Source organism: Heloderma suspectum, chromosome 8 (genome assembly GCF_057233095.1).
Source record: "Heloderma suspectum isolate Gila_16-S chromosome 8, 16-S_ref, whole genome shotgun sequence".
In the NCBI taxonomy this organism is placed as follows: Eukaryota; Metazoa; Chordata; class Lepidosauria; order Squamata; family Helodermatidae; genus Heloderma; species Heloderma suspectum.
Window position 1 is genome coordinate 5,487,867 of NC_139465.1, and position 24,484 is coordinate 5,512,350.

At 44.3% G+C, this 24,484-nt stretch overlaps 1 protein-coding gene across 1 annotated transcript; it reads right to left on the bottom strand.

Moving 5' to 3' along the window:
- On the bottom strand, positions 1-24,313 carry CIBAR2 (CBY1 interacting BAR domain containing 2). The gene is made up of 8 exons (XM_084812395.1): positions 24,148-24,313; positions 17,817-18,051; positions 16,771-16,839; positions 15,311-15,412; positions 5,748-5,852; positions 4,619-4,732; positions 1,715-1,822; positions 1-285 (listed from the first exon to the last, which is right to left on the bottom strand). The coding sequence occupies exons 1-8, from the start codon at positions 24,165-24,167 to the stop codon at positions 160-162; spliced, it is 879 nt and encodes a 292-aa protein (XP_084668521.1). The 5' UTR covers positions 24,168-24,313; the 3' UTR covers positions 1-159.
- Positions 24,314-24,484: the final 171 nt, after the last annotated feature.

Sequence of the window (24,484 nt, forward strand, 5' to 3'; positions counted from 1 at the left end):
GCAAGTTAAAATGTTGTTTTATTCTGTATCTCAGGATTGTGGAAGTGGGGGTGGTGTTGATCATACTAGAGTAAACCTGAATGAAAATGTAAAGCTCAGCTGTGGAACGCAGAGAAACAAATACTACTAACCCAACATCATTAATCAAGGCAAATGCTGTCATGTTCTGCTGGCTACCTGCCGGATCTGAGTGTATTTAGTGTGGCTTAAATCTTGCAGCTGGCTCTCTTCAGATTCTTCATCGCTCTCCACTAGGGACAACTTCTGAAGAGTGCGTTGGATGCTCTGAAGATAGAGGTATGAAGCATTGGTTAGCCTACATGGCCAGACTAAAGATACTGTTGCTGTGACAGCACTGAGGCAACATTTTGATTATATGGGAACCATTCCCCCCCCCCCCGCCCTGAAACTTTGTGAGTTTCATGCCTTTGAAAATGACTAGATCTGACAGCCCTTAACAGCCACAATTTTAAGAGCATAGGGATCTGTCTTATATCGAGTCAGGATATTTCTCCATCTAGCCTAGTATGGAGACTGATTGGAAAGCATGAAACTACAAATTTATCTATGGAACCTACTGCCACTGGGTTTTGTAATGCAGACTAGTATAAGTTGTGCCTCAGACAGGAATCTTTTCTCCCCATCTGCTAACTGATCCTTTTAACTTGGGATGCCAGGGTTGGAACCTGGGGCCTTGTGCACGCTAAGTGAGTGCTCTGTCACTGACCTACAGATTGCACATTTTAGTGCCAGAATCTATGCCACTGAGGAGTACTAGCTACTCCCTAAATTGCAGTGTAGATCCCCCAAGGTGGCTTCAGAGAGGGCCTCTCTGACTTTTGTCTTTCCAGCTCTCAGCAACTCCTCAAGTCTTCTCATTCTCCAGTTCTAACTAAGCCATCCTTGCCCTTCTCTTCCTTCTCCATTCAAACTCCTTGGGTGCTTCCAGATGAGGCTTTTAATGTACAATCGCCCTGCCTCATTCGTGGAATTTATGGGGGGTCCAGATGATGTCATCATTCACCTGTCATCCTCCTACATTTTCCCACTGCTTCTGCCATCTTTTTTCTTACTGTGGAAAATCAATTTAGGAAGAAAAGATGGAACAGCTGCACAATGCCTTCTGATAGTTAGCACCAGGGCCACTCCAAAGCACCTACAGAACTATATTAAGTTTTGCGTTGTGAATCGCCCAGAGAGCTTCAGATATTAGGCGGTATAGAAATGTAACCAACTAATAAATACATGAATAATGGGGGTGTGCATTTGGGGTCTGAGTTCACAGATGCATGTTCAGCTCTTGATAACTGACCATAGTTTTAAGTGACGGCTGCATGTGTGAAACTTCCTTCATAGAATGAATAGAACAGGCTGAGTTTCTGGATTTCCTCCTCCAAGCTGGCAAGTAAAACAAGGAGCATTAAGTCTTGTCAATCATTCCACCTGGAATTTGGAGTAGTTCAGCCCAGATTTACAACCGGTTGAGTATGGTGGATAGAGTGTTGGTCTAGGGGCGCTCTCTAAATCAGCTTTGCTTGTTTATGCTGCTATTCTTTTGTTTTTATTGCCTTTGAGGTTGCAAAATTCATCCCTTTCTCTTTTCTCAGGGATACAAGGATACGTTTTCCATTCCACATAAGTGTGCTACTGTTTCCTGTCAAAGTCTGATTTTGAAGCCAAGACCGTTATCACAGTAATAACCCCCCTTTCTCACCTGTGTGCCTGTGGTTGGCCATGGCAGGGTAGAAGTTGAGTTTGTTGCAGTGATTGGTCTTGCCTCATGGAAGGTTCCGGAAGCGATGTGTATTTTTGCTCTGAAATCCTAACAAGGCAAGAAATCCTTTTAAGGGTACTCACATACTAATCTGTTGGGTGGGTCAGCTCCATCCATGACCTGCAACCTTGGGGCTATCCTGTACATTTGTTATTATTGGAGATTGCTACAGGATTGCTACCTGTTCATAATTTTTAAGGACTGCCCATATTTGGGGAGTGAAGTCCATAAAACTAGAAAATTAATTATGGTCAGATTTTTGTCCATAATTTACATGAAGACAGAATTATGTGTGTGAATAAACTTCGGCTAGTGCTACTTTCAAAGATGTGCATGTGTGAATAAATGCTTCTGGAAGCAGCAAAGAACAAGAACATGTGTGCTCAAAAAAACTGTAAAAAGTTGATTTATAGAAATATAATGCACATTGTGTTTGCCGTTATTCCCACTGAGAACTGACATAGATGTATATGTGGTTCAATAAGGTGCTACAATGATAATTAGGCATTACTGAACTGTCTTCCAGCTCTACACTGAATAATTAACATCCAACGATGTGACTAGAATCTAGCCATGATTATATTGGGTCACAATAGCAGTTCTGCACCTAGGAAAAAGAAACCAAATGCACAGTTACAAGATGGGGGATACTTCGCTCAACAATACTACAAGCAAGAAGGATCTTGGAATTGTTGTAGATCACAAGCTGAATATGTGTCAACAATGTGATGTGGCTGCAAAAAAGGCACATGCTATTTTGGGCTGCATTAACAGAAGCATAGCTTCCAAATCCCGGGAAGTACTAGTTCCCCTCTACTCAGCACTGGTTAGGCCTCATCTGGAGTACTGTGTCCAGTTCTGGGCACCACACTTTAAGAAGGATGCAGACAAACTGGAGAAGGTTCAGAGGAGGGCAACAAAGATGATCAGGGGACTGGAAACAAAGCCCTATGAAGAGAGACTGTAAGAACTGGGCATGTTTAGCCTTGAGAAGAGAAGACTGAGGGGAATATGATAGTGCTCTTCAAGAACTTGAAAGGTTGTCACAGAGAGGAAGGCCAGGATCTCATCCCAGAGTGCAGGACACGGAATTATGGTCTCAAGTTACAGGAAGCCAGATTCCAGCTGAACTTCAGGAAAAACCTCCTGACTGTTAGAGCAGTATGACAATGGAACCTATTGCCCACGGAGGCAGTGGGCTCTCCCACACTGGAGGCATTCAAGATGAGGCTGGACAGCCATCTGTCAGGGATGCTTTGACTTGAATTCCTGCACTGAGCAGGGGGACTCGATGGTCTTATAGGCCCCTTCCAACCCTATTATTCTATGATTCTAAGCCATTTGAAACCATATTTGTCATCCCCCTGTCATCCCCCCCAGTAAGGAGAATGGGTTGGCTACCAATGGACCAATGTGCATTATCCTTGGAGCCTGCTGTGGCTTATTTAAGCCATGGTGGGTTGTGGCGTGTGCTGGCGGCCATTCTGAATATTCAAGCCATGACAGGCAGTCACCGTGGCTTATGATGTGTGAACCCAGTGCAGGGTGGGTTGTTGCCATGGTTAACAAAGCACCCACAAACCAAAAAACAGCCCAGAGAGTCTATCCGGAAGGATACTATAGTCGATGGTATCGAAAGCCGCTGAGAGGTCTAAGAGAATGAACAGGGCCACCAACGCAGTTTCTTTCCCCAAACTAGGCCTGACGCTTGATCAAAATGGATCTAGATAATCAGTTTCATTCACGAGTGCCTAGATTTGGCCAGCAAGCACCTGCTAAAGCACCTTACCCAGGAAAGGGATGTTAGCAACTGGCCTATAGTTGTTAGCATCTTCCGGGTCCAGTTCAGGATGCCTGAGGTGGATCAACCCTTTAGGTGGAGACTGATATGCCTGGATGCTCCTACATACATTCATACATTAAAATAAACCCCTATGTATAGAAAGCTAGCATAGCAGGGATCAGGGTTGTAGCCTAGTGTTCTCTCTGACGTGGTAGTTTTCTATCTGCAGAGGCTTGAGGAGCATTCAGTCATGTAAACCCCTTCCTGCAATCTGAAGAGGTACAGCTCCGACACAGGTGTATTTATTTATCACCTGAGTGAAAACTAGGCTTGTGTTTCCATATGATACTGTGAGCTTGTTCACACATTGTGGTGACTGGCAATGATGGGAGAAGCACCAAAGCCCTTCCTAGCCTACTCAAAACCTAGTGAGGCCTAGTAGGCCAGGTGGGGCCTCAGGTCTCCAACTGAGTAACAAGAACACAAGGCCTCCAATCAGCCTAACGGCAAATGTGCATGTTATTATTTTTTAATGCAAAGATTGCTAACAAAGACTGTCATTAGGAAATTTAAAATGAATATTATTTGCCCTCTTTTTTCTCTTAGTGGTCTTGTTGTATTGTTACGAGATATTCTTCCTTTTTGTTGCTTGTGTTTTCAATCTCATAATAAAAGTTCATATTAAAAATATGTGCTTCTTCAGTGATTAATATTTGTATGAATCTTTCCTCCTCCTCCTTTGTAATAAAACAGCACAACTGCAAAATTGAGCATTAATAATAATAATAATAATAATAGTAATACCACTTTGAAAACAGAAAACAGTAATTAAATGAGAAATGTTTGGCTTCACCGTGTGGGAACATATTTCTACAAATATTGACCATGGAAAAACTGAATCCTGGATAGGATTCTCTCTCTCTCATCCCCCCCCGGCCCACACATGAGTGTTTCTGGAGCTTCTGGGGACTGGGGCCAGCTTCCTATTTTGTTGCAGTGGTGGTGCTAAAGGCCACAAATAAATGCAACAACTAAACTCCTATGTTTTCAAATTCTTTTACCTCCAGATCTTTCTCCATGTCATAGCTTTCAAGATTTTGGAACGTACTGGAATAGACCTCCAGAGCTTTTGCATGGAAGACCATCTCGATGCTGACAAAATCCAGGAAGATCTTCTGTAAGGAAAGGAGACCATGCAAGCTGATGTGAGTCTCTTAATTTTCTCTACTACTGTAGAACAGGTTTGGGTGTGCCATTTGGAAATGCACTTTTCCATCCTCCTAAAGAAAATGTTTAATAGAAATGTGAACGTGTAATAAAGCACAATGGCATATGCATTGGTCGCTAACCTTTGGGTTGAAACAACAGCTTCATAAAGATGGACGGTGGAGGAAACAAATTGCAAAAAACAAAGCTTCTGTCCATTTCATGCATTTGCAAGATTGCTGGGAGAATCCAAGAGATCTGATACTTTTGGAGAGAATTAATGCATATTCCATTTTCAGTTTTGACTTTTCCATTACCTTTCAATTTGTATAACTTGAAAACCAGCAAGACTCACTTACCTCTGGCAAAGGGGAAATCTACTTAATAGTCGTGGTAACCCTTTGCCTGTGCAAATAACAGAGGCTGGAATATAAAATGGGCATATAAGAGTACATATTATGTTGTCAATACTTATTTGGCTGGATTAAGAGTTCGGTGATACCCAAAAGCTTGCAGTATCTTTAAATGTTGGTTGGTTGAATAAATGATATCTCATCATGGATATTTTCTCTTTTCCTGTGAGACCAGCTGACAGCCTGGTGTACTGTGCATTTCCACATGACGGTTGTATGTTTCATTCTCATTTTTTACAGAATGGGACAGAGTTAATCTCATTCTGTCTCCTTGATGAAGGTGGTGGTTATGAAGGGCAGCCCTTGCAAAATTAGGATGGATTTTCTGAAAGAAACCCCACCCCAAATAATTTTCCTTATTGCTCCTAATAGTTGTGATACCAACTCTTTAATGCTCTATGCACCCCTGTCTTCTGCATGTTTGTTTGGAAGTAAGCTTCCCACAGAGTTCAGTGGGACTTACTCCAAGTAACTGTGCATAGGACTGCAGCCTTAAAAGCTTTTGTGTTATGTTTGTATGTAGCCCCAAAGTAGGTGAGTGAAAGACTCACCAAACTTCGGGAGATATTACCTGAATATCTTTTAGCTTCTGCTTCTGGAACTCATCAATGGTTTCTTCGAGTTGTTGAGTGGACCGGCTTGCATCAACAGAGGCTTTGTGTACTTGAGACTCGGCCTAGGCAAACACACGGGTATCATGTGTAGCTGTGAGACTGTTCCTTCAAACCCAGGAAGGCATTACGTGGCATTATATGAATCCAGGAAAACATCACATCTGGGCTCTTGCACAGAAGCAAGCAGGAAGTGGAGGCAGACGACAGGAAGAATGATATTACTGTAATGCACTCTATGCTGGGCTGCCCTTGAAGACTATTCAGAAATGGCAACTGGTACAGAATGCAGCAGCTAGAACACTTGTGGGAGCAAGGTGTTCAGATCATATTATATTCTGTATCATTTACATTGACCCCCTGTTAGTTTCTGGGTCCAATCCAAGGTGATGGTTTTGGCCTTTAAAGCCCTAAATGGGTTGGGACCACATTATCTGAAGGACTGCCTACACGTGTATGAGCCTGCCAAGCGTTAAGATCTGCTCCAGAGGCACTACGCTCTGACCCACCAACGGGAGCCACTGGGCTGGTGGGTTCTAGGGATAGGACTTTCTCAGTGGTGGCCCCAAACCTTTGAAACTCCCTCCCCGAGGAGATGCTTATGGCCTCATCACTGCTGGCTTAAAAGCAACAACAACTTCTGAAGACATATTTATTCTAGTTTGCATTTAGTGCTTAAAAATCATTAGCTGCTGCTACTGCTGTATGTGTGTGATTGTATGTTAATGTTTTTGTAATATTTTAAGCTGCCTTGTGAGGGCAGTGTGCCCTCAATGGCAGGTTTAAAATCTTTAAAACAAACAAACAATAAGAGTTACATTTAGGTTGCAATTCTATGCACACCTGGAGGCAAGACCCACTGAATTCAGTTGCACTTACTTCTGAATAGATATGTATAGGATTGCAGTGTTAGTCTCAGGGATTTTTGTTCTCCTTAGGGCTGCATTCCCTCAGGGGTGATCTGTTGGGGGCAGCATGCTGGCAATAGGCGCAGCTGAAACTAGTGGTGGGCAAGTCCAGAACTAAAGTGGGCAGGGCCACCCACTTTTGTGTCTCTTCCTGGCACATCCTTCTCTCTCTGTCTCTCTCTCTTGCCCCTTCCTCCCTGCCCAGTGGACTGCTGGAGGAGGGACAAATAATTTTTGCTAGAGGTCTGAACCAATCCTTTACAGAAGGTTTTGGAAATTAGGCTTAGGGCTGCAGGTTGCCCACCCCAGGTTAGATGAATTGATTAAAAAATTTTGATTGACTAAGAAGGTGCCCTCAATTGATCAGTGAGCAGGCGTTTGCATTAAAACATGTTTTTTAATACATGTACTTCTAAAAACTATAGTTGGCAAATGCCATCTTAAGAGGCATCCCCTCCCTTGTATGAGAGACAGGGGGGTGCCTCTTCTAAGGTGATGCCTGCTTTGATGCATGCATGCACAATCTAAGAAGAGTCCATGGCTAAGTGGTAGAGCACATAGTTTACAGGCAGAAAGTCCCAGGTTCAATCCCCAGCATCTCCAGGTAGGGTTAGGAAAAAACCCCTGCCTGAAACCCTGGAGAGCCATTGCTACCAGTCAGTGTTGACAATAGTGGGCTTGATGGACCAAGGTTCTGACTCCGTATAAAGCAGCTTCTGATGTTGCTATGCTTTTTTCTTTAGAACATTTTTTATTATGCAGATTTAATCAACAAAAATTAATACCATTAATTGACTAAAACTGCCCTAGTTGGGTGGTAGTCTAATTTATATGGGATGCAGATTGGCCATATTATAGCTAGAGTAGATAGGTTGTAGTGTTGGGTATTGATCCTTTTCTTTGTAGGTGTTTCCTTATCCCTGCTAGGGAATCGCCATCAAATGGGTGCTTTCAAAAGGTACAGCTATTCCATCTTTCCCTCCCTAATGGATTTTTTGTGGTATGAAAAAAGACAGAAGAAGCAGTGGGGAAATATGGGAGGGTTACAAATAGAAGACAACGACATCTGGACCTCTCGTAAAATTCCAGTGAATGATGCAAGGTGATGGCGTGATAAAAGCGTCGTCTGGAAGCAACATGTTATCCCCCTTTTCTGCCTAATTCCCCCCTCATAAAATGGGCATAAAGACTGTGCCTTGCACTGTGAAAGGTGCTGAGAAAAAGTCAGTTTCTGAGCGTTAGCAACCTTGGAGAACACATTTCGCACATACTGTGGAGGTTAATGAGTTCTTTATTTACATGCTCGCTGGGAAAATGCTGTCAGGAATCTGAAATTTACGTTGCTGAACTAAAGAGTGGTAACCGCACAGCAAGTGAGCCCTCCAGCTAAGGAGGTTAAAGCTCCATTGCAGCCTTACATTGCAGGGAGGAGCTGATTTGTAGGACTGAAAATGGATTGGTATTGAACTGCTCTCAGTATAGAAAAGAGCTTTGGGGCCTTGTGGAATCTGCCTCCAGAAGTATTAGCTTGTAGTTGCTTCTGGGTAAGGGCAATCCCAACAGATGTTGGTAGCACTGGCCCTGATTTCTTGGTGTATTTGGTATAGCTGCAGCAGGCTGTTGATGAGCTAAATCCGTTTTCACTCAGCACTGCCTTGCCATGGGCAGTTAGCACCCTGACTGAATGCAAATTAACAAACTCAGTTTACTGCAAGAAGTGCTATTTCAGATAAAGTTGTAAGCAAGTGGTGTGTGGACCAGCAAAGTTACCCTGCTCATCAGGAAGGCATTCACTCGGATGAGTGATGCCTGATAGGATGGATACATACAGCAGAATCTTCTTGTGATGCGAGATAAAGGTATCGCTCTCTTTGGATACTTAGATGCATTAATGTGCAAGGTGGTAATTCTGCCAACACGTTGCAAGGACTTAGTCATCTCCCCCCACCTCCACCCCGGGCCCATCTTTCTCTCTTAGTCCAAAAAATGCAGGGAGAGCAGAAGTTTGACCTTGTGCATAAAACCTCCAACTGTGAATGCTTTGGAACTTTGCTGGTTTTAGCAGAGCATAATTATAGGGCTCTGTCTTGCTGATTACAGCATAATATAAATATAGGGAAACAATTTGTGCCGCATGGGTCATGAGTATCTGGGCATGTCATTTAGAATGCCTCTCATCTGCTGTTGGAAGTACAACAGAGAGCTGCTCTACCTGCAATTAGGATTGCAATGGTGTGTGTGTGTGTGTGTGTGTGTGAGAGAGAGAGAGAGAGAGAGAGAGAGAGAGAAAGAGAGAAATCTGAGTCCTGACCTATAAGAATGGATACAGTTTCATAACTAACAGTATGAAATACAAGCTAGGGATCTTCAAATACCACTTCACCCATGAACTTGCTAAGTTCCCCTAGGCAAGGCTCTCTCTCTCTTTCAGCCTCACCATCACATCTGCAATATGAGGCTGATAAGACAGGTCTAATAATTTGCAGGGCTGTTGTAAGGGTTACTGAAAACATCTAAATGCGCTTTAGAGTATTCAAAGCGTGCTTCCAGATGGAGGACTTATAGTGCTACTACATGGAAGGCTTTGTGCAGCTGTTCAATCTTTTTCTTCTTAATGGGTTTTCTGTGTTTAGGGAAAAGACGGAAGAAGCGTTCAGAAAACATGGGAGGGTCATAAGTGGAAGATGTTGTCATCTGCACCCCAGTAAACTTCTGTGAATGGTGGTGCCATGTTTCCAGATGAGGTGGTGCCTCATCTGGAAGCATCCAAACTACTATGTAAAGATGAAGTATTATTATGGAGGAATGCTTTATTTTGGGGGCTTTCATTCCTAAAATCAAGGCATGTATTTTTCACTCACCCTGTTGAATGAGTGACTTTGTGACTTGAGCCCTTTCAGCAGGTCCTAAATGTTTGACATCCAGTTAATATAGCATCTGCCTTATTGGGCTGGTTCTTGGTTTTGAAAACAGCAAGCAAACAGCAGCCTGATTGTCCATTAGCATCCATCTTTGTGTCTACTCTGAATGTACTACCCAGAAGCAGAATTCTGTGTCATTAGAAACCTTGCTTCTAGGATTATAAAGACTTGATCTCATAAAAGTCTAAAGTTGTCTGGGCCATCCTACCATTTCAGAACAATCTAATTCTGCTGCATGTATGGATGAGGCCTGAGTCCTTTGAACTGGCTGGATGCATTTCTTGATGTGGATGGACTTGCATATCCCCATCCGGAACCACTTGTTGCTGTCCGTGATTGCTTGCATGCACACAGAGATGGGTCAGGAGGGTCAGTGTTTTTCAACGTCAGCGATCCAGACATTCAGCTGTCAGTCACAAAGCAATGTACATCTCTCTGTGTATCAGTCCCTCATCCCTCTGAAATCAATGGAACTATTTACAAATAAATGTAAGTTTGAGATGTAAAACTCATGTTTCCCAAACAAGTCTACTAGGATCGAGAGCAAACCCTATCAAGCTTTGTGCTTATCCAGAAGTTGTACTAAAGAAAACCAGTGTTAAAAAAAAACCAAAACTGATTGTGTGAATGTACCCCAAGTTGAATATCTTACCCAGCTGACCATCTTTTATGGAGTACTGGAGAATGGTTGCTGTGTCCCAGTGTTCTCATCTGTGCCTTCACTTTAACTGTAATATTACTGTACACATGCTGGACATCTTACCCTAGGAAAGAATCCCTTACCTGTGACTGAGAATGGGCGTCAAGGGAATAAATCAAATGTGGAGCAAAGAAAGAATAATTTGAATGATGGGTGTCTGCATGACCAAGCCAACCTTGTATTTAAGCACTAGCCTGGTCACCACAGGCGACTAGGAATTTCATACAGGCAATTGCATGGAATTCCGTACAGGCAAGTAAGCAGGTTGGTGGAGGAAGGATGCAGCATTCTGTCCCCACGTTGTACCCAGCATAGAGTCTGAAGCCCCGCAGCATAGAAACGCAGCTCTCCAGACCTCCTCCGCCAGCCCCAAGCAAGCTAGTAATTTGATTTTGCAGGCTAATAACTTTTGGTGTCCTATTTAGAAGGCTGACCCAAGCCACTGCTAAAATACTTGGTTCTTTGTTAAAAAGCGGAATTGGTTATTTTTAATGTGCTTAGTTCATACCAGGTTGCCCATCAAATGGACAATTGGAGGCAGAAAGGACCAGTCTTTAAGGCCCAGAGATAAATGTGGGTCAGGAAGTGGCGGGGAGAGTAAGTTTGGAAGCTGGAAAAACAGGGCAGGATGCACTGAAGAGGCAGAAGCCTGAGGGGATCTCTCAAGAAGGCAGGGAGTGGAGGAAAGAATGGGTCAAAGAAATATAAAGAACACCACAAGCAAGGATGAGAGACTGGAAGACTCCACCCTATTGACTAAAAGGGATTGGGTAGGCAAGTGTGCCTTGAATGTTGGTGAGCTCTGATCCATGGACCAAGGAAGCTAGAAAACCAGTGGATATAGAATACATTTCACAGAATGATCTGAACTCCGCTGCTTTGCCTGGGTACCTGGGCCCTCTAAATTTAAAGACCATTATACGACATTCATTATCCAAACAGATTTTGCTAATGATTTGTGAGAGTTGGCCATGCTTCAGCACTAGAGGGCAGTCAAATCTATAAACAGAGCATGGAAACTCAGCTGTGGCAATCGGCATGGGGAAAAGCGTGACAGATAAAGCACTATCTTCTATTATTTTGGCCTGGCTTCACAGAAACAAACAAGCAAGCTTGAGTGGGGAGGCAGGAAAAGAAGAAGTGCAGGAGGATGAACAATGAATTTGGGAGACAAGAATGGTTTGCACGATGCACCTAGTAAGAGTGAACTGGAGACACAAAAGGCAATCTTTCCCAGTTCTTCAACCAGTAGACATTTTTGCAGGGATGAAAGTGTGATTATCACATGTAAATCCTGTTGGATCCAGAGAAGGTGCAGGTCCTTTAAAACAGGCGTGGGCAAAAAGTATATGTCCAGATGTTTTGGATTTCAACTCCCAGGAGCCCCTGCCAGCCTGGCCAATGGTCAGGAAAGCTGGGTCAGGAAAGTCCAAAACATCTGGAGATTTACTTTCTGCCTACCCCTGCTTTAAAACAATAGTTCTTTGATCCTTTCAGGTAGGGGGTTTATCTTTAATACCAATGTGCAACGTGGCACCCACATTTGCTTGTTTGTTCGTTTGCTTTTGGCCCCTTATGTCTATCTGCTTCTCCCTGTTTTTTTCTCAGCTCAGAAGAAAAGGAGGAAGGGCAATAGCGCGCACACATACAAACCCTAAGAGAAATGAGACCTCAAAGGTGCAGTAAAAATGATTTATTAGCCGAGTATGTTCAGAGTCTTGTGGTTCTTCATCAGGGGCAACTGGTATCATCTGTTCAAAGCATAACCCAAACAGCCTTCCACACTATCTCAGAGTTGGAAGACTTAAACTTTGTGTTGGGCTAATACATCATTTTCAGTGTACCTTTGAGGTTTCCTCTGTCTTTATTTTCACTGCAGACAATGCTGGTTTAACAGACATTCCATCTCCCTGGGAACATTGGGAATTGTATTTCTAAAGAGAATTCTTAGCACCTGCTGTAAACTATAATTCCCATGATTTGGAGAAGAAGTCTTGACAGTTCAGATTGTATAGAACCAGGATAAATGGTATCCTGAACCAGTGTGTAGACCCGATGTTCTCTCTAACCCGCTCTCCTCCTCTCTGTCTTTCTGCTTCTTTCTTTTGAAAACACACACAAGTGTTGTGGTGCCACTGACGTTATCAACCCTGGGCCAGGCTGTGTTTCCTGAACTCCTAGGACGTGTCCAACGGAGGGGTCCTAGCACTAACAGACAGAAAGCACTGTGTCTTTTTTTTTCCTTCATGGATTTTCTGCAATAAGAAAAAGAAGTGGTGGTAGTGGTAAAACACAGGTGGCTTACAAGTGGAAGATGATGTTGTCTACATCTCCTATGCAATTCCATGAATGAGGAGATTGGGTATTACAGTTACTCACCCCGCTCCTATGTCCTAGAAGATCTCTGTGGGCAAGAGAAACCTACCAAATAGCTGATGTGTTTGTGTATAACCCCTCTGCAAGTATTAGTGCAGGGGCTGGGCAAGATAGGGGAATGAGTTCAGGAGCTATAGAGAGCAACTAGCTAGTACGGCTACAAATAAAAGAGGAATGGGTGTGTGTGAAAGAGATTCTATAACAGATTGACAAGTTATTCAACTGTCCAATGGTTGTGGGCCAGGAGTCCACAAACTTCAGCTTCCGGATTTGTTGTGGGTGTGGGAAGGAGGATCCTGCTTTAACCTCTTCTGCCCAAATTTGTATGCCTGACCCTACAACAAGGGTGTCAAACCTCTTTCAGCCTAAGGGTCAAATCGGTTTTGGAGAAGCTGCATTCTAGTGGTGGGTGGGGCCAAAAATACCAGCCTACTTTAGCTCACAGCTCTTCCTGCCAGTAACGAAGCCTTAGGAGATGCATTTCAACATTTTAGCATGGGGGAACAACTGTGCAAAAGCTGGGAAAGCACCAAACAATAGGCGGTCGGGGCGGGAAGAGTTTGGGGGCACGGGGAAGTGTGTATGGTCATCTGGGGAACCCTGGAGGGCTGGATTGGGATGCCAAGAGGGCTGGATTTCACCTGAGGGCCTGAGGTTTGGCATGCCTGCCCCATGAGGAAAGGGCATTTGGCTTTTCTAAAGGGTGTTTGTTTGTTAAGCTGGGGGCTATAGCTGTACAGCTGCCTTCCCAACCTGGTGTCCTCTGGATGTGTTGGACTGCACCTCCCATCATCCTCAGCCATAATGGGAGCTGCAGTCTGACACATCTGGAGGGTTCCAGGTTGGGGAAGGCTGCTGTACAGCTTTGGAGGGTGCAGTTTAACCAGAGACTATGGCCCCACACAATCTTCTCTGTGCCTCTTAGGAAGAACACTCTTCCACCCTTTTGGAAGAGATCCCACCATAGCTGCCTTGGGCAGCTTTGTGTCTGCCTTTCTCATGTTTTATGGTTGCTCTCTCAGCATCTGAGTTTGGCACAGCAGAGATTAAAAGAATATCAAGCCTTTTCTCCTCCCCTAGAGGAGTCTTTCCTGGGGATTTGCTGCTGAGAGCTTCCCCCTTTGGGGAAAAAAGGTTTAGTTTTCAAAGATCCTGATTAAAATATCCTTTGACAAGAGGGAGGGGAAAAAGGAAAATGTTTTTTGAGCTGCCTGGATTACCCTATTGCCTCTTTACCCAACAGAGATCTTAGTTTTCCCTTTGGGTGAATGTTGCACAAAGGAAGAGAACTCCCATTTCTCTCTGATATTTTAAACGTGCTGATGCTAGGAAGCTATTTGGATATTTCAATCAGACCGTAAGGAATTAGATGGTAAAGCTGAGCCCCTGAGAATGAAGAATTCGGTTTGATTGGCTTTGCTGCACTATGCTTGCTCTCATATATCTCCAAAATAAGTGCTTGGGAACTATAAAAAAAAAGCTTGTTCTTCCCACAATCCCAGATTACACAATGATGACTTGGCCTTCTGTATGTGTGCAGAGGCTTTCTTGCCTTTAGGACGTCAAGACATTCCAAGGCTGAGGCCTGGAACAGCAGATTATATGACCTCTTGCATATAGGGCCATTGGGTGCATTGGGCCCTGGCCCCAAATGTCTTTCTCAAGACTGAATCCATTCCCAGGAGCACTGACTCCCCCGTGATGCCAATGGAAGAGCTTTTCCTCAGCTTAATTGCCATGCAAGGGGAGATTTTCAAAGAGGATTGCAGCTGGGGAGGGAAGGGTTAACTCTCCCCTTAGCACATGCTGCAACCCTCTTCAAAAAATCTTCCCCTGCATGGAGATTAAGTTTAGGGAAAATAATTCTCCATTGGTTTGGGATGATCTGGGCTAGGGTGCAAATTAATTGAAGAATTTATTTTATTTGAGACTATTTGGTTGAGAAATTAATTGGCTGGCTTTCCCACCTGTGAAATTTAAATAAATCCTAATAATAATTTCTAAATGTGTGCATACACACACACACACACACACACACACACACACACAATCTATATAAATACAAGCATATGCAGATTTGTGCCCTATGGGCCTGCCCCGCAAATTGTTTAAGCGCCTAGCAACACCCCTGCTTGCATGTCCTGGTTGAAAACCTATGTCCAAGTGCTGCATATTTTTATTTCCCATTTAACCTTTGCTGCTCTGTGGCAAGGAAGTTGGTTTTGCAAGTGTGTGCGTGCATGTGGGTGTGTTTTAAACCCACACTTGTCATTTGAGTATTATTCATACTGTTTTCATCTCGTTTATCTGGGCCCCAGCTAGTTCCCCAGAGAGCCGGCTGTTAGCTTGCAACAATCTATTTTGTTTCCCCTTATTCAAGACGACAGTTTTCCCTGCGCACGTCTGTTTCCAATAGGTTTCATTGGATTCCACTGTGGTGTGGAACGCTCAGAAGGAAACCTCTCTTGTAACACAAGCTTCCCTTGGTGAGGGCTCGTAACTCTGCCTTCCTGAGCTGGCTGCATTAGGAAAGCCAGAACTCTGTGACACTGGGGAGCCAGGAGTGTGTTTGCAGAAGCAGGGAAAAGGTTGAAGCATTAACATGCTGGCAAGGATACGATCATGTGACGGTCAGACGGCGACTTCTGTCGGATCCTCTCTAGCTTCTCCAGTTGCTTTATTTCATTTCTTCGGGCATTGTTGAACTTCTTAATATCAGCCTGTTGAATGTAACAAAGGCAACCTGTTTTGTACGGTAGCTCATCTGGGCCAAAAGGACTGAAAACAGCCCTGATTACAGCACTAATGTCTGTTCCATCCCCCCTCCGTCATTCTCTGTAATTTCAATTTGGTGTGGTGTAGTCATTATAGCTTAATGGTAGAGCGCATCCTTTGTGCGCAGGAGTTCAAATTTCTGGCATCTCCCATTGAAAGGATCAGGTAGGTCCTCGGAAAGACCCTTCTCTGTCTGAGATCCTGGAGAGCCATTGCCAGTTTGTGTCGACAATACTGGGATAGATGGACCAATGATTTGTCACTGTATATGGCAGCTTCCAGTGTCTCCTAGATATATTGGTATGCTATATTGGTATATACAGAGAACTTTGACCCACAGCCAAGATGGCGTGCATTTTATGATTCTGTGATTGTACAATGGAAGTGCAAACAATGTATGTTTGATGCAGAGTTCAGCATCTGGAAAATTTCAACTTTAATTCTAAAAAATATTTCTCACACACACACACACACACACACACACGTATCTCCTGCTCTAACATGGATCTCCCAGTGGTCTCCTATCCACTGCTTAGCTTCAGTAAACCTGCTATATCATCCCTTGTTCTCGGACTATTCACTTGGCCTGGAACACCGCTTCCCCACCACTTTCATCTTTTTGTATGAAGGTAAGTTTCTAATCTTTAACACTGCAAAGAGAAGGTTGAAAATGTCTGGGCAAAGAACAGGAACGAAGCAGGATTTTCAGCAGGCCTCCTAGTTTTTCATTCCTTCATTGAAGGAGAGGAGCAGAATAAATTATGCAAAATAATAAAACTGATGTAAGTTTGCATGCTTTATACAGTTTGCAGGGTCCTTGCCTTGGTGTGGAATTTTTGAAAGGACTGAGGGACTAGGCAGAGATATCAGGGCTGAGTATAATAGCTTCTGAAAGTTGAAAATGAGAGTGTGATTCACATGACCAGTTCTGAGGTTTCCCATCTGGGATGCATTTTTGTCGTTGTTGTCAGCCAGCATGATGGATAGGGACACAGAGAAATATTGAGGTGGGGTCGGAGGGGAGTGTCTCGGTGAAGCTGTTATGGGAGGCTTGATTTGCCTGAGGAGGCTAGAACTGCAATGTCTCGAAGACCCATGGCTGAGTGGATCAGGCTTTGAATTTTTGTGGTCTCTCTCTCTCTCTTTGACCTTACATTAAATCTAATGCTAGAATCTGCTTTGGAGGGAGGTGGTGCCATGATCATCTGTTTCCTGCCCTCCTCATGAGCTCAGATCTCAATTTAGAAGGTCATTGCAATTCTACTCTGAGCTTGATGTGGGTTCTTTAAAAATACTCGCTTACCCTGGTTTGCTTGATGAGCACTCCATACACCTTCAGAGGTTCAACAACCCTCATCTCCAGTCTCTCCACCTAAAGGAGAAAGCATGATGAACTGAATGAAGTGCACGTTTCCAGCCACGTTGGCAACAGTGGTGCAAATTCAAGGGTTGAAGATGCATTGGACACATGTCCTATAGAGTGCATGGCTCCACCGTGTGTGCTGTGGTATGTGCCTTGTTGGACTTGTGGCATTCCACACTTCAGACTGTGGGGTCACTGTAGTGCTTCACAGTCTGCACCACGGTTACTGTGATGTTATCACAAGGCTCTCACATCCTACACTGTCCCTGCCTGAAGAGGAGAGACTTCCTCATACCAGTTGCCTTCTAGAGAGATCTGGATGCTTATTGTTTGAAATGGGATGTACCTGTTTGATTTCTGCCTCTCATGCAGTTAATAAAGGCACAGTGTATCTGTCCTTTAATATCAAAAGAGACAGCAACTCAAACCATCTATGTTATTCCAAAGGATATCCATGTTAGTTTATTGTGGCAAAAAGTCTTTAAGGCTGGAGTCTCCACACTGGTGCCTGTGGCACCAACCCTGTTCCGTAAATCTCCCTGCCCCAACTGCTTTTTTAAATTTCTTAAGATTTTTAAAAAATTACACTGTTTTTTTTTAAACTGGGAGGCTGGCATGCTGCATCGTGATACGCCACCTTCTAGTGCCATCTTAATTTGGGTTCAGAAGGCCACTGCTGTGTTTTGGAGCTCAGACCCCACCTCTGCATTGTTCTTAGGTTCTTGGGCAAATTACTTTTCTTTTAGTCTTACCAGTTGCCTTCTGGAAAAGGAGAGTGTTGTGTCCACCCCCCCATGGCAGCCATTTTGTGACAGCACCATCGACACTCTCTCAAAATTCCAAATGTGCCCACCAACCCCAAAAGTCTGAGGACGCTAAGGTCCCATAAGAATTTTTGCTATGATCTTTGTGTGGAATGGATATTCCATTAATCTTTTATGTGCTGCACATGTTGTGGATTTAGGTCACCAAGTTCAGCTCTTCACCTCGGCTTGCCTGTAGTCCTGCACCTTGGCCAGCTCCTCAGCAAAGTTCTTCACGGTGGTTCGCAGCTCGGGATTCTCCGTGTTTCCGTAGTCAAGGAGCTGCTTGACCAGCAGGTCTGCCTTGTCCCGAAGCTTTGCTGTCTTATGGGTGTAAGCGGCCATCAGGGTGCAGAATTTGCCAAAATATTTCTCCGTGTTGGAGACTGTATTCTCCATTATCTTCACTTGGGTATCTCTGGAATGGGAAGCAAGCATCATCATCATCATCATCATCATTATTACTCCTCCCGCCTCTGCTTGTTGTTGCTGCTTCCTGATGATGATGCCAGGGGCTACCTCCTCTCTCCTCTACCTGCCCATATGTAAAGAACATTGTCAGAAGCCCTTTTTGGGTGCCTCTTGTGGGTTAGATGTGTGGCAACTGGAGACAAGGGCTTCTATGCTGAGGTGCCTTATTTATGGAATGGTTTCGCAAGGGAGGCTGACCTGGTGGCGGCTCATGTCTTTATGATGCCAGGTAAAGATCGTTTTATTTTCCCATGCCTCCTTTACTGTTGGCGGAAATTGATTTTATCTGCTGCCCTTCTTATCAGTCTGCTGTGTTAATAATCACTGTTTTATTGCAGTTGTTTCTTGTTTCGTTTTTTATTGCTAGTTTTGCTGATTGTATACATACTTAGGGGCTGGGTATAAATCTTTTAAGAAAACAAATAAATAAACAAATAGATTAAAGAGGCGGCCATGCCATCTCTTACTATGGAAAAAAATGCATCTTGAAACGGACAGGGGTGTCAAACGCCTTTCAGCCCCAAGGTTGAATTTAATTGTGGAGAAGCTCAGAGGACACATTCCACCAGTGAGACACATTTTAGCTTAAAGCTCTTAACTAACTAAGAGTCTTAGTTAACTGCCAGTAACTAACTAAGGAGAGATATTCCAACTGTTTAGAATCAGGGGGAAAAACTGTGCAAAAGCCGGGAAACCACCAAACGTTTGGCAAAAGCATAGCCCTGTTCTCCATCAGTGCTGTTCGGCTTGTACTGCCTTATAGCCTCTGATTTGACCTTATGGTCTCCAAGGCAGTTTTCTAATTATGGGCAGGGTAAGGTAGGGGGTTAATGGAACTTACAAGCCCCAACTCTGACTCCCCCCAATTTTAGCCAAACCATGCCTGTTCTATAGCCTTCTAAAAACAGGAGCTAAGAAAAGGGGTAAAAGGTAAAAGGTGTCCCCAACCAGTTGTGTCCGACTCTAGGGTGCGGTGCTCATCCCCGTTTCTAAGCCGAAGAGCCAGCACTGTCCGAAGACGCTTCCGTGGTCATGTGGCCAGCATGACTGAACACCGAGGTGCACGGAACGCTGTTACCTTTCCCACCGAGGCGGTACCTATTTATCTACTTGCAATTTCTTGCTTTCAAACTGCTAGGTTGGCAGAAGCTGGGACTGAAGACGGGAGCTCACTCCGTCACGCAGCACTTGGGTCTCGAACTGCTGACCTGCCGACCTTCCAGTCTGCAGTTCAGCGTCTTAACCACTAAGCCACTGCGGCCCCAAGAAAAGGGGTAGGGAACATCAAAAAATGTTAAGGAGGCGGGACTTCCTTGGGCTCCCCTGTAATTCAAGCATTGCCCCACGACATTGTTCATTCATTAGCTGTTGCAAGAGTGATAATTGGCACCATATTCTGTCGCAGTTCAGCTTTGCCTTGATTCCCCAACTTGCTGCCAGTTTCTCGAAAGGATGGATTTCCTTGTGTTGATCCCCAAGCTCCAGAGGTGCTTCTAGACAGACAACTCCAAGTGCTACCAGTCAAAAGACATTGTGCACCTATTCCATCTTTAACTCCTCACTGGATTTTTTTGTGGAAGCTCTGGAAAATCATGAGAGCGTTATAAGCAGAAGATGCTGTCCTTGGACCTCCCATAAAAGTCTGTGAATTTTCACAGTGCGATTGCACCATAAAAGCTTTGTCGGGAAGCACTCTAGGTTTGCTTTCTTATATCCCTCTACCTGTGCTTTTGATAGCAACATGGTACAACAAAATATAAGCAGGCAAAGCTTTGCTCATTACTGGATCTCCATGCAAGGAAAAGCTTCACCTGGTAGATTTCCATGTGTCACCTGCTTTTCTTAGAGGTGCAAAAACAGGCACATTTCCTAGAGGTAGAAGAGAGCTAAATCCCTCCTGTTTGCCACAGTTCCTTCATAGATGTTTCTCTTTGGGCACTGTCTTTCCTGCTGTCTTCCTGAAGGGTCCAGAAAAGCTGAAGGGCTTTGACTTGGGATCTGCTGTAAAGCTTCTGGAATAAATCAACCACGGTGGATGTTTGTCATCTGGGGGAATGGTTTTAGCAGCTGTAGAATTTCCAAACAGCGGCTGTTGCAGCTTCACAGATGTGTCAGGAAAGGGTACAAGCTGCCCTCTCCTATGTATACTTAGCTACTTCCCTGCCCACGAGGATGCTTAGAAACCTCTTCCAGTACTTATCTTCCTGCGGTCTCTTCATGCATGCTTAGCTGCCTTTGTGTCTACTTAACTATCTTCTGATGTGTATATATCTTCCCATGCCCCTATGCATACCTATCTATACCTCTACTGTGCATGAGCATCTCTACACCAGCCTAAAGTCCCACATTGAAAACGGGGCTTTCTGCTTCCGTTTTAAATGCAGGATCACAGTGGACTCCATTTACATGCACTTCCTTTTCCCCCCCCCCTTCTCCCCCTTGTCTGAGTATTCCATATCTTTCATTGATCTCACTCTTCTTCTTGTGGCTTTTCCTTTTTCACAGAGGGAACTCAAGCAGAACACAAGCAGGGTCATTTGATACTTCATTATTTCTTATCTATTTAAAAACAGAATAAAGGTAAATGAGGTTCATGGCATCATCTGAAGGGCCTGCAAATTTCCATGAGTGAGCAATCTCAAAAGCAGGATAAAAGCTCCGTGTAAAGAAGCCCATGTCTTTCAAGGGCAGTGAACATTTTCTCCTAGGCTCCCAAATTTCTCTCTTTAACTCCCTGAAATAGCTTCTGATGCCACAACTTTTCCTCGATGAGCCCTGGTTGTTCTTTGTTTGACCCATGATTCTTCTTCCTCTCCCGCTGAACCTAAGCACGAGTGCACACAGCTGCATTGGTTCATATTCATACTTTCGTATTCTTCCCTGCCCTATTTCGCCACTCTCTGTGGTTTTCCCCTATGTAAAAAACTTAGATCAGGGGTGTCAAATCTCTTTCAGCCTGAGGGCTAAATTCAGTTTCAGAGAAGTTCTCAAGGGTTGCCTTCCAGTAGTAGGTGGGGCCAAAATTACTGCCAGTGACTAAGCCTTGGGAGAAGTATTTCCTACAGGAGGATGAGCTTGGCAGCCCCATTGAGAGCATCTGGGTTAAAATAAATGGAGCAAAGAATAAAAGGAACATGGCGGTCGGAGTCTACTACCGGCCACTCAATCAAGGAGAAGACGAGGATAAAACTTTTGAAAAGTAAATTGCAAATGTTTCAAGGAAGCATGATGCAGTAGTAATGGGGGACTTCAATTTCCCTATATTTATTGGGAGACAAATTCTGCAAAAAATGGCCCCTCCAAGAAATTCCTGACTTGTGTTGCTGATAACTTCCTCCTACAGAAAGTGGAGGAACTAGAGGATAGGCTATCCTAGGCTTGATCCTAACCAACAGAGATGACATAGTGGATAAAGTAGCAGTTACGGGAACTCTGGGGGAAAGTGACTGTGTTATACTTGAGTTCTTGGTTCTAAAGGAAGCAAAAGCCGAGTGCAGCCAAACACGTACCCTGGATTTTAGGAAAGCCAATTATAATAAACTCAGAACAATGATAAGTAAGGTCCCATGGCAAGTGACTGTAATAAGAAAAGGAGTCCAAGCTGGATGGGAGTTTTTAAAAAAGGAAACTCTCAAGGCACAATTACAAACAATTCCAACAAGAAGAAAAGGTGGAAGACAACAAAAGAAGCCAATGTGGCTTCACAAAAAGCTGAGAGATGACCTGAAAACTAAAAAGGACACATATAGGAAGTGGAAGGAAGGCCAAGCTACAAAGGAAGAGGAGTACAGGCAGGTAGCACAGAATTGCAGGGATGTTGTCAGGAAGGCTAAAGCTGAGAACGAGCTGAGCTTAGCAAGGGATGCTAAAAGCAACAAAAAGGCTTTCTTCAGATACACGAACAGTAAAAGACAGAGGAAAGAAATGGTGGTTCAACTACTAAATAAGGATGGCAAAATAATAACAGATAACAAAGAAAAGGCAGAAGTGCTCAGTTCCTACTTTGGCTTAGTCTTCTCCCAAAAGAGGGTTTATGAGCCCCGTGGCAAAGGTGAAGTACAGGCTGAAGGGGCAGGATCGCAGCTTGAGATCGATAGGCATATCGTCAAGGAACACCTAACTACTTAGAATGAGTTCAAATCTCCAGGGCCAGATGAACTGCATCCTAGAGTAATAAAGGAACTGGCAGAAGAACTCTCAGAACCACTGTCTATTATCTTTGAGAAACCTTGAAGGATGGGTGAAGTGCCAGATGACTGGAGGAGGGCTAATGTTGTCCCTATCTTCAAAAAGGGCAAAAAGGAGGAACCTGGGAACTACAGACCAGTCAGTCTGACATCAATCCCTGGGAAAATTCTGGAGCAGATGATAAAGCAATCCATCTGGAAGCACCTTGAAAACAATGCCGTGATGACTTGAAGCCAACATGGATTTGTCAAGAACAAATCCTGCCAGACGAATCTGATCTCATTTTTTGATCAGGTAACCTCCCTTGTGGACTGTGGGAATGCTGTGGACATAATATACCTTGACTTCAGCAAAGCTTTCAATGAAGTGCCCCATGATCTCCTGATGAGCAAACTAGCTCAAAGTGGGCTAGATGAAACAACAACCCGGTGGATCCACAGTTGGCTACAGAATCGGACTCAGAGTGCTTATCAATGGGACCTTCTCAAACTGGGGAGAGGTAACGAGCGGGGTACCCCAGGGCTCAGTCCTGGGCCCAGTGCTCTTCCACATTGTTATTAATGACTTGGAGGAGGAGGTGCAGGGACCGCTGATCAAATTTGCAGATGACACAAAATTGGGCGGGATAGCTAATACCCTGGAAGACAGAAACAAAATTCAAAGTGATGTTGATAGACCGGAGCGCTGGGCAGAAAATAACAGAATGAATTTTAATTGGGATAAATGCCAAGTTCTTCACCTAGGAAAATGAAACCAAATGCACAGTTACAAGATGGGGGATAATTGGCTCAACAATACCAAGTTGTGGATCACAAGCTGAATATGAGCCAACAATGTGATGTGGCTGCAAAAAAGTCAAATGCTATTTTGGGCTGCATTAACAGAAGTATAGCTTCCAAATCACGTCAAGTACTAGCTCCCCTCTACTCAGCACTGGTTAGGCCTCATCTGGAGTACTGTGTCCAGTTCTGGGCACTGCACTTTAAGAAGGATGCAGACAAGCTGGAGAGGGTTCAGAGGAGGGCAACGAAGATGATCAGGGGACTGGAAACAGAGCCCTGTGAGGAGAACTGAAAGAACTGGCCATGTTTAGCCTTGAGGAGGGGAGATAGCACTGATCAAGTACTTGCAAGGTTGTCACAGAGAGGAAGGCCAGGATCTCTTCTCGATCATCCCAGAATGCAGGACATGGAATAATGGGCTCAAGTTACAGGAAGCCAGATTCCAGCTGAACATGAGGAGAAACTTCCTGACTGTCAGAGCAGTGCAACAATGGAACCAATGACCTAGGGAGGTAGTGGGCTCTCCCACACTGGAGGCATTCAAGATGAGTCTGGACAGCCACCTGTCAGGGATGCTTTGGCTTGGATTCCTGCATTGAGCAGGGGGTTGGATAAAATGGTCTTATAGGCGCCTTCCAACCCCACTATTCTATGATTCTATGATTTCAACCCTTTAGAATGGGGGAAAAGAACTGCCTACAAGCTGGGAAACCACCAAATGTTTGGCAGGCAGGGAAAAGGGGTGGTGTCATGGGAAGGAAGTGTGGCCATCTGGGGAACCCTGGAGGGCAGGATTGGGACCCAGGCGGGCCAAATTTGACCCATTGGCCTGAGGTTCAACCCACTGACTTAGATTGCAACCTCCTTGGGACCTGTAGTTCTGGTTTATAATTTTCAGTATCATGCCATGCACATGAATTTATGATGTAAATAACAGTAATGATAAATTACAAAAAAATCCAGCCAGTGCCACAAAATGACCCCCCTCCCGCCTTCCTGCCTCTCTGAGAGCAGGGCTCGATCCAATCTGCAAAAGGAAACATTTCTCACATGAGCAAAGTAGCCTGTCTTACCTGGAGAGGATGACATTCATGTTTGCAGGAATCAGCTGGTCTTTAGAATATTTACAGCAGTAATGAGAAATGGGGTTCCGGTTGAAGTGAAGGAGCAGCTGCACCAAACTCTGCTCAGGTGCGTCTCCAGACCTGGTTGGTATGGTAACCGCACCAACAGAGCCATTACCCAGGGGAGGAGGACGGGTGACGGTTTCCAAGGGTAACTGTCTCTTGGAGCCATGTTATTTCTGGCACCAAGCCCAACTGAGTATTTATTTAGAGTTAGACCAACGTCCTGGAAGTAACACCACCAAGGGAATCAAACCAGTCATTTGCCTTGGTTCAGTTCTTTTTG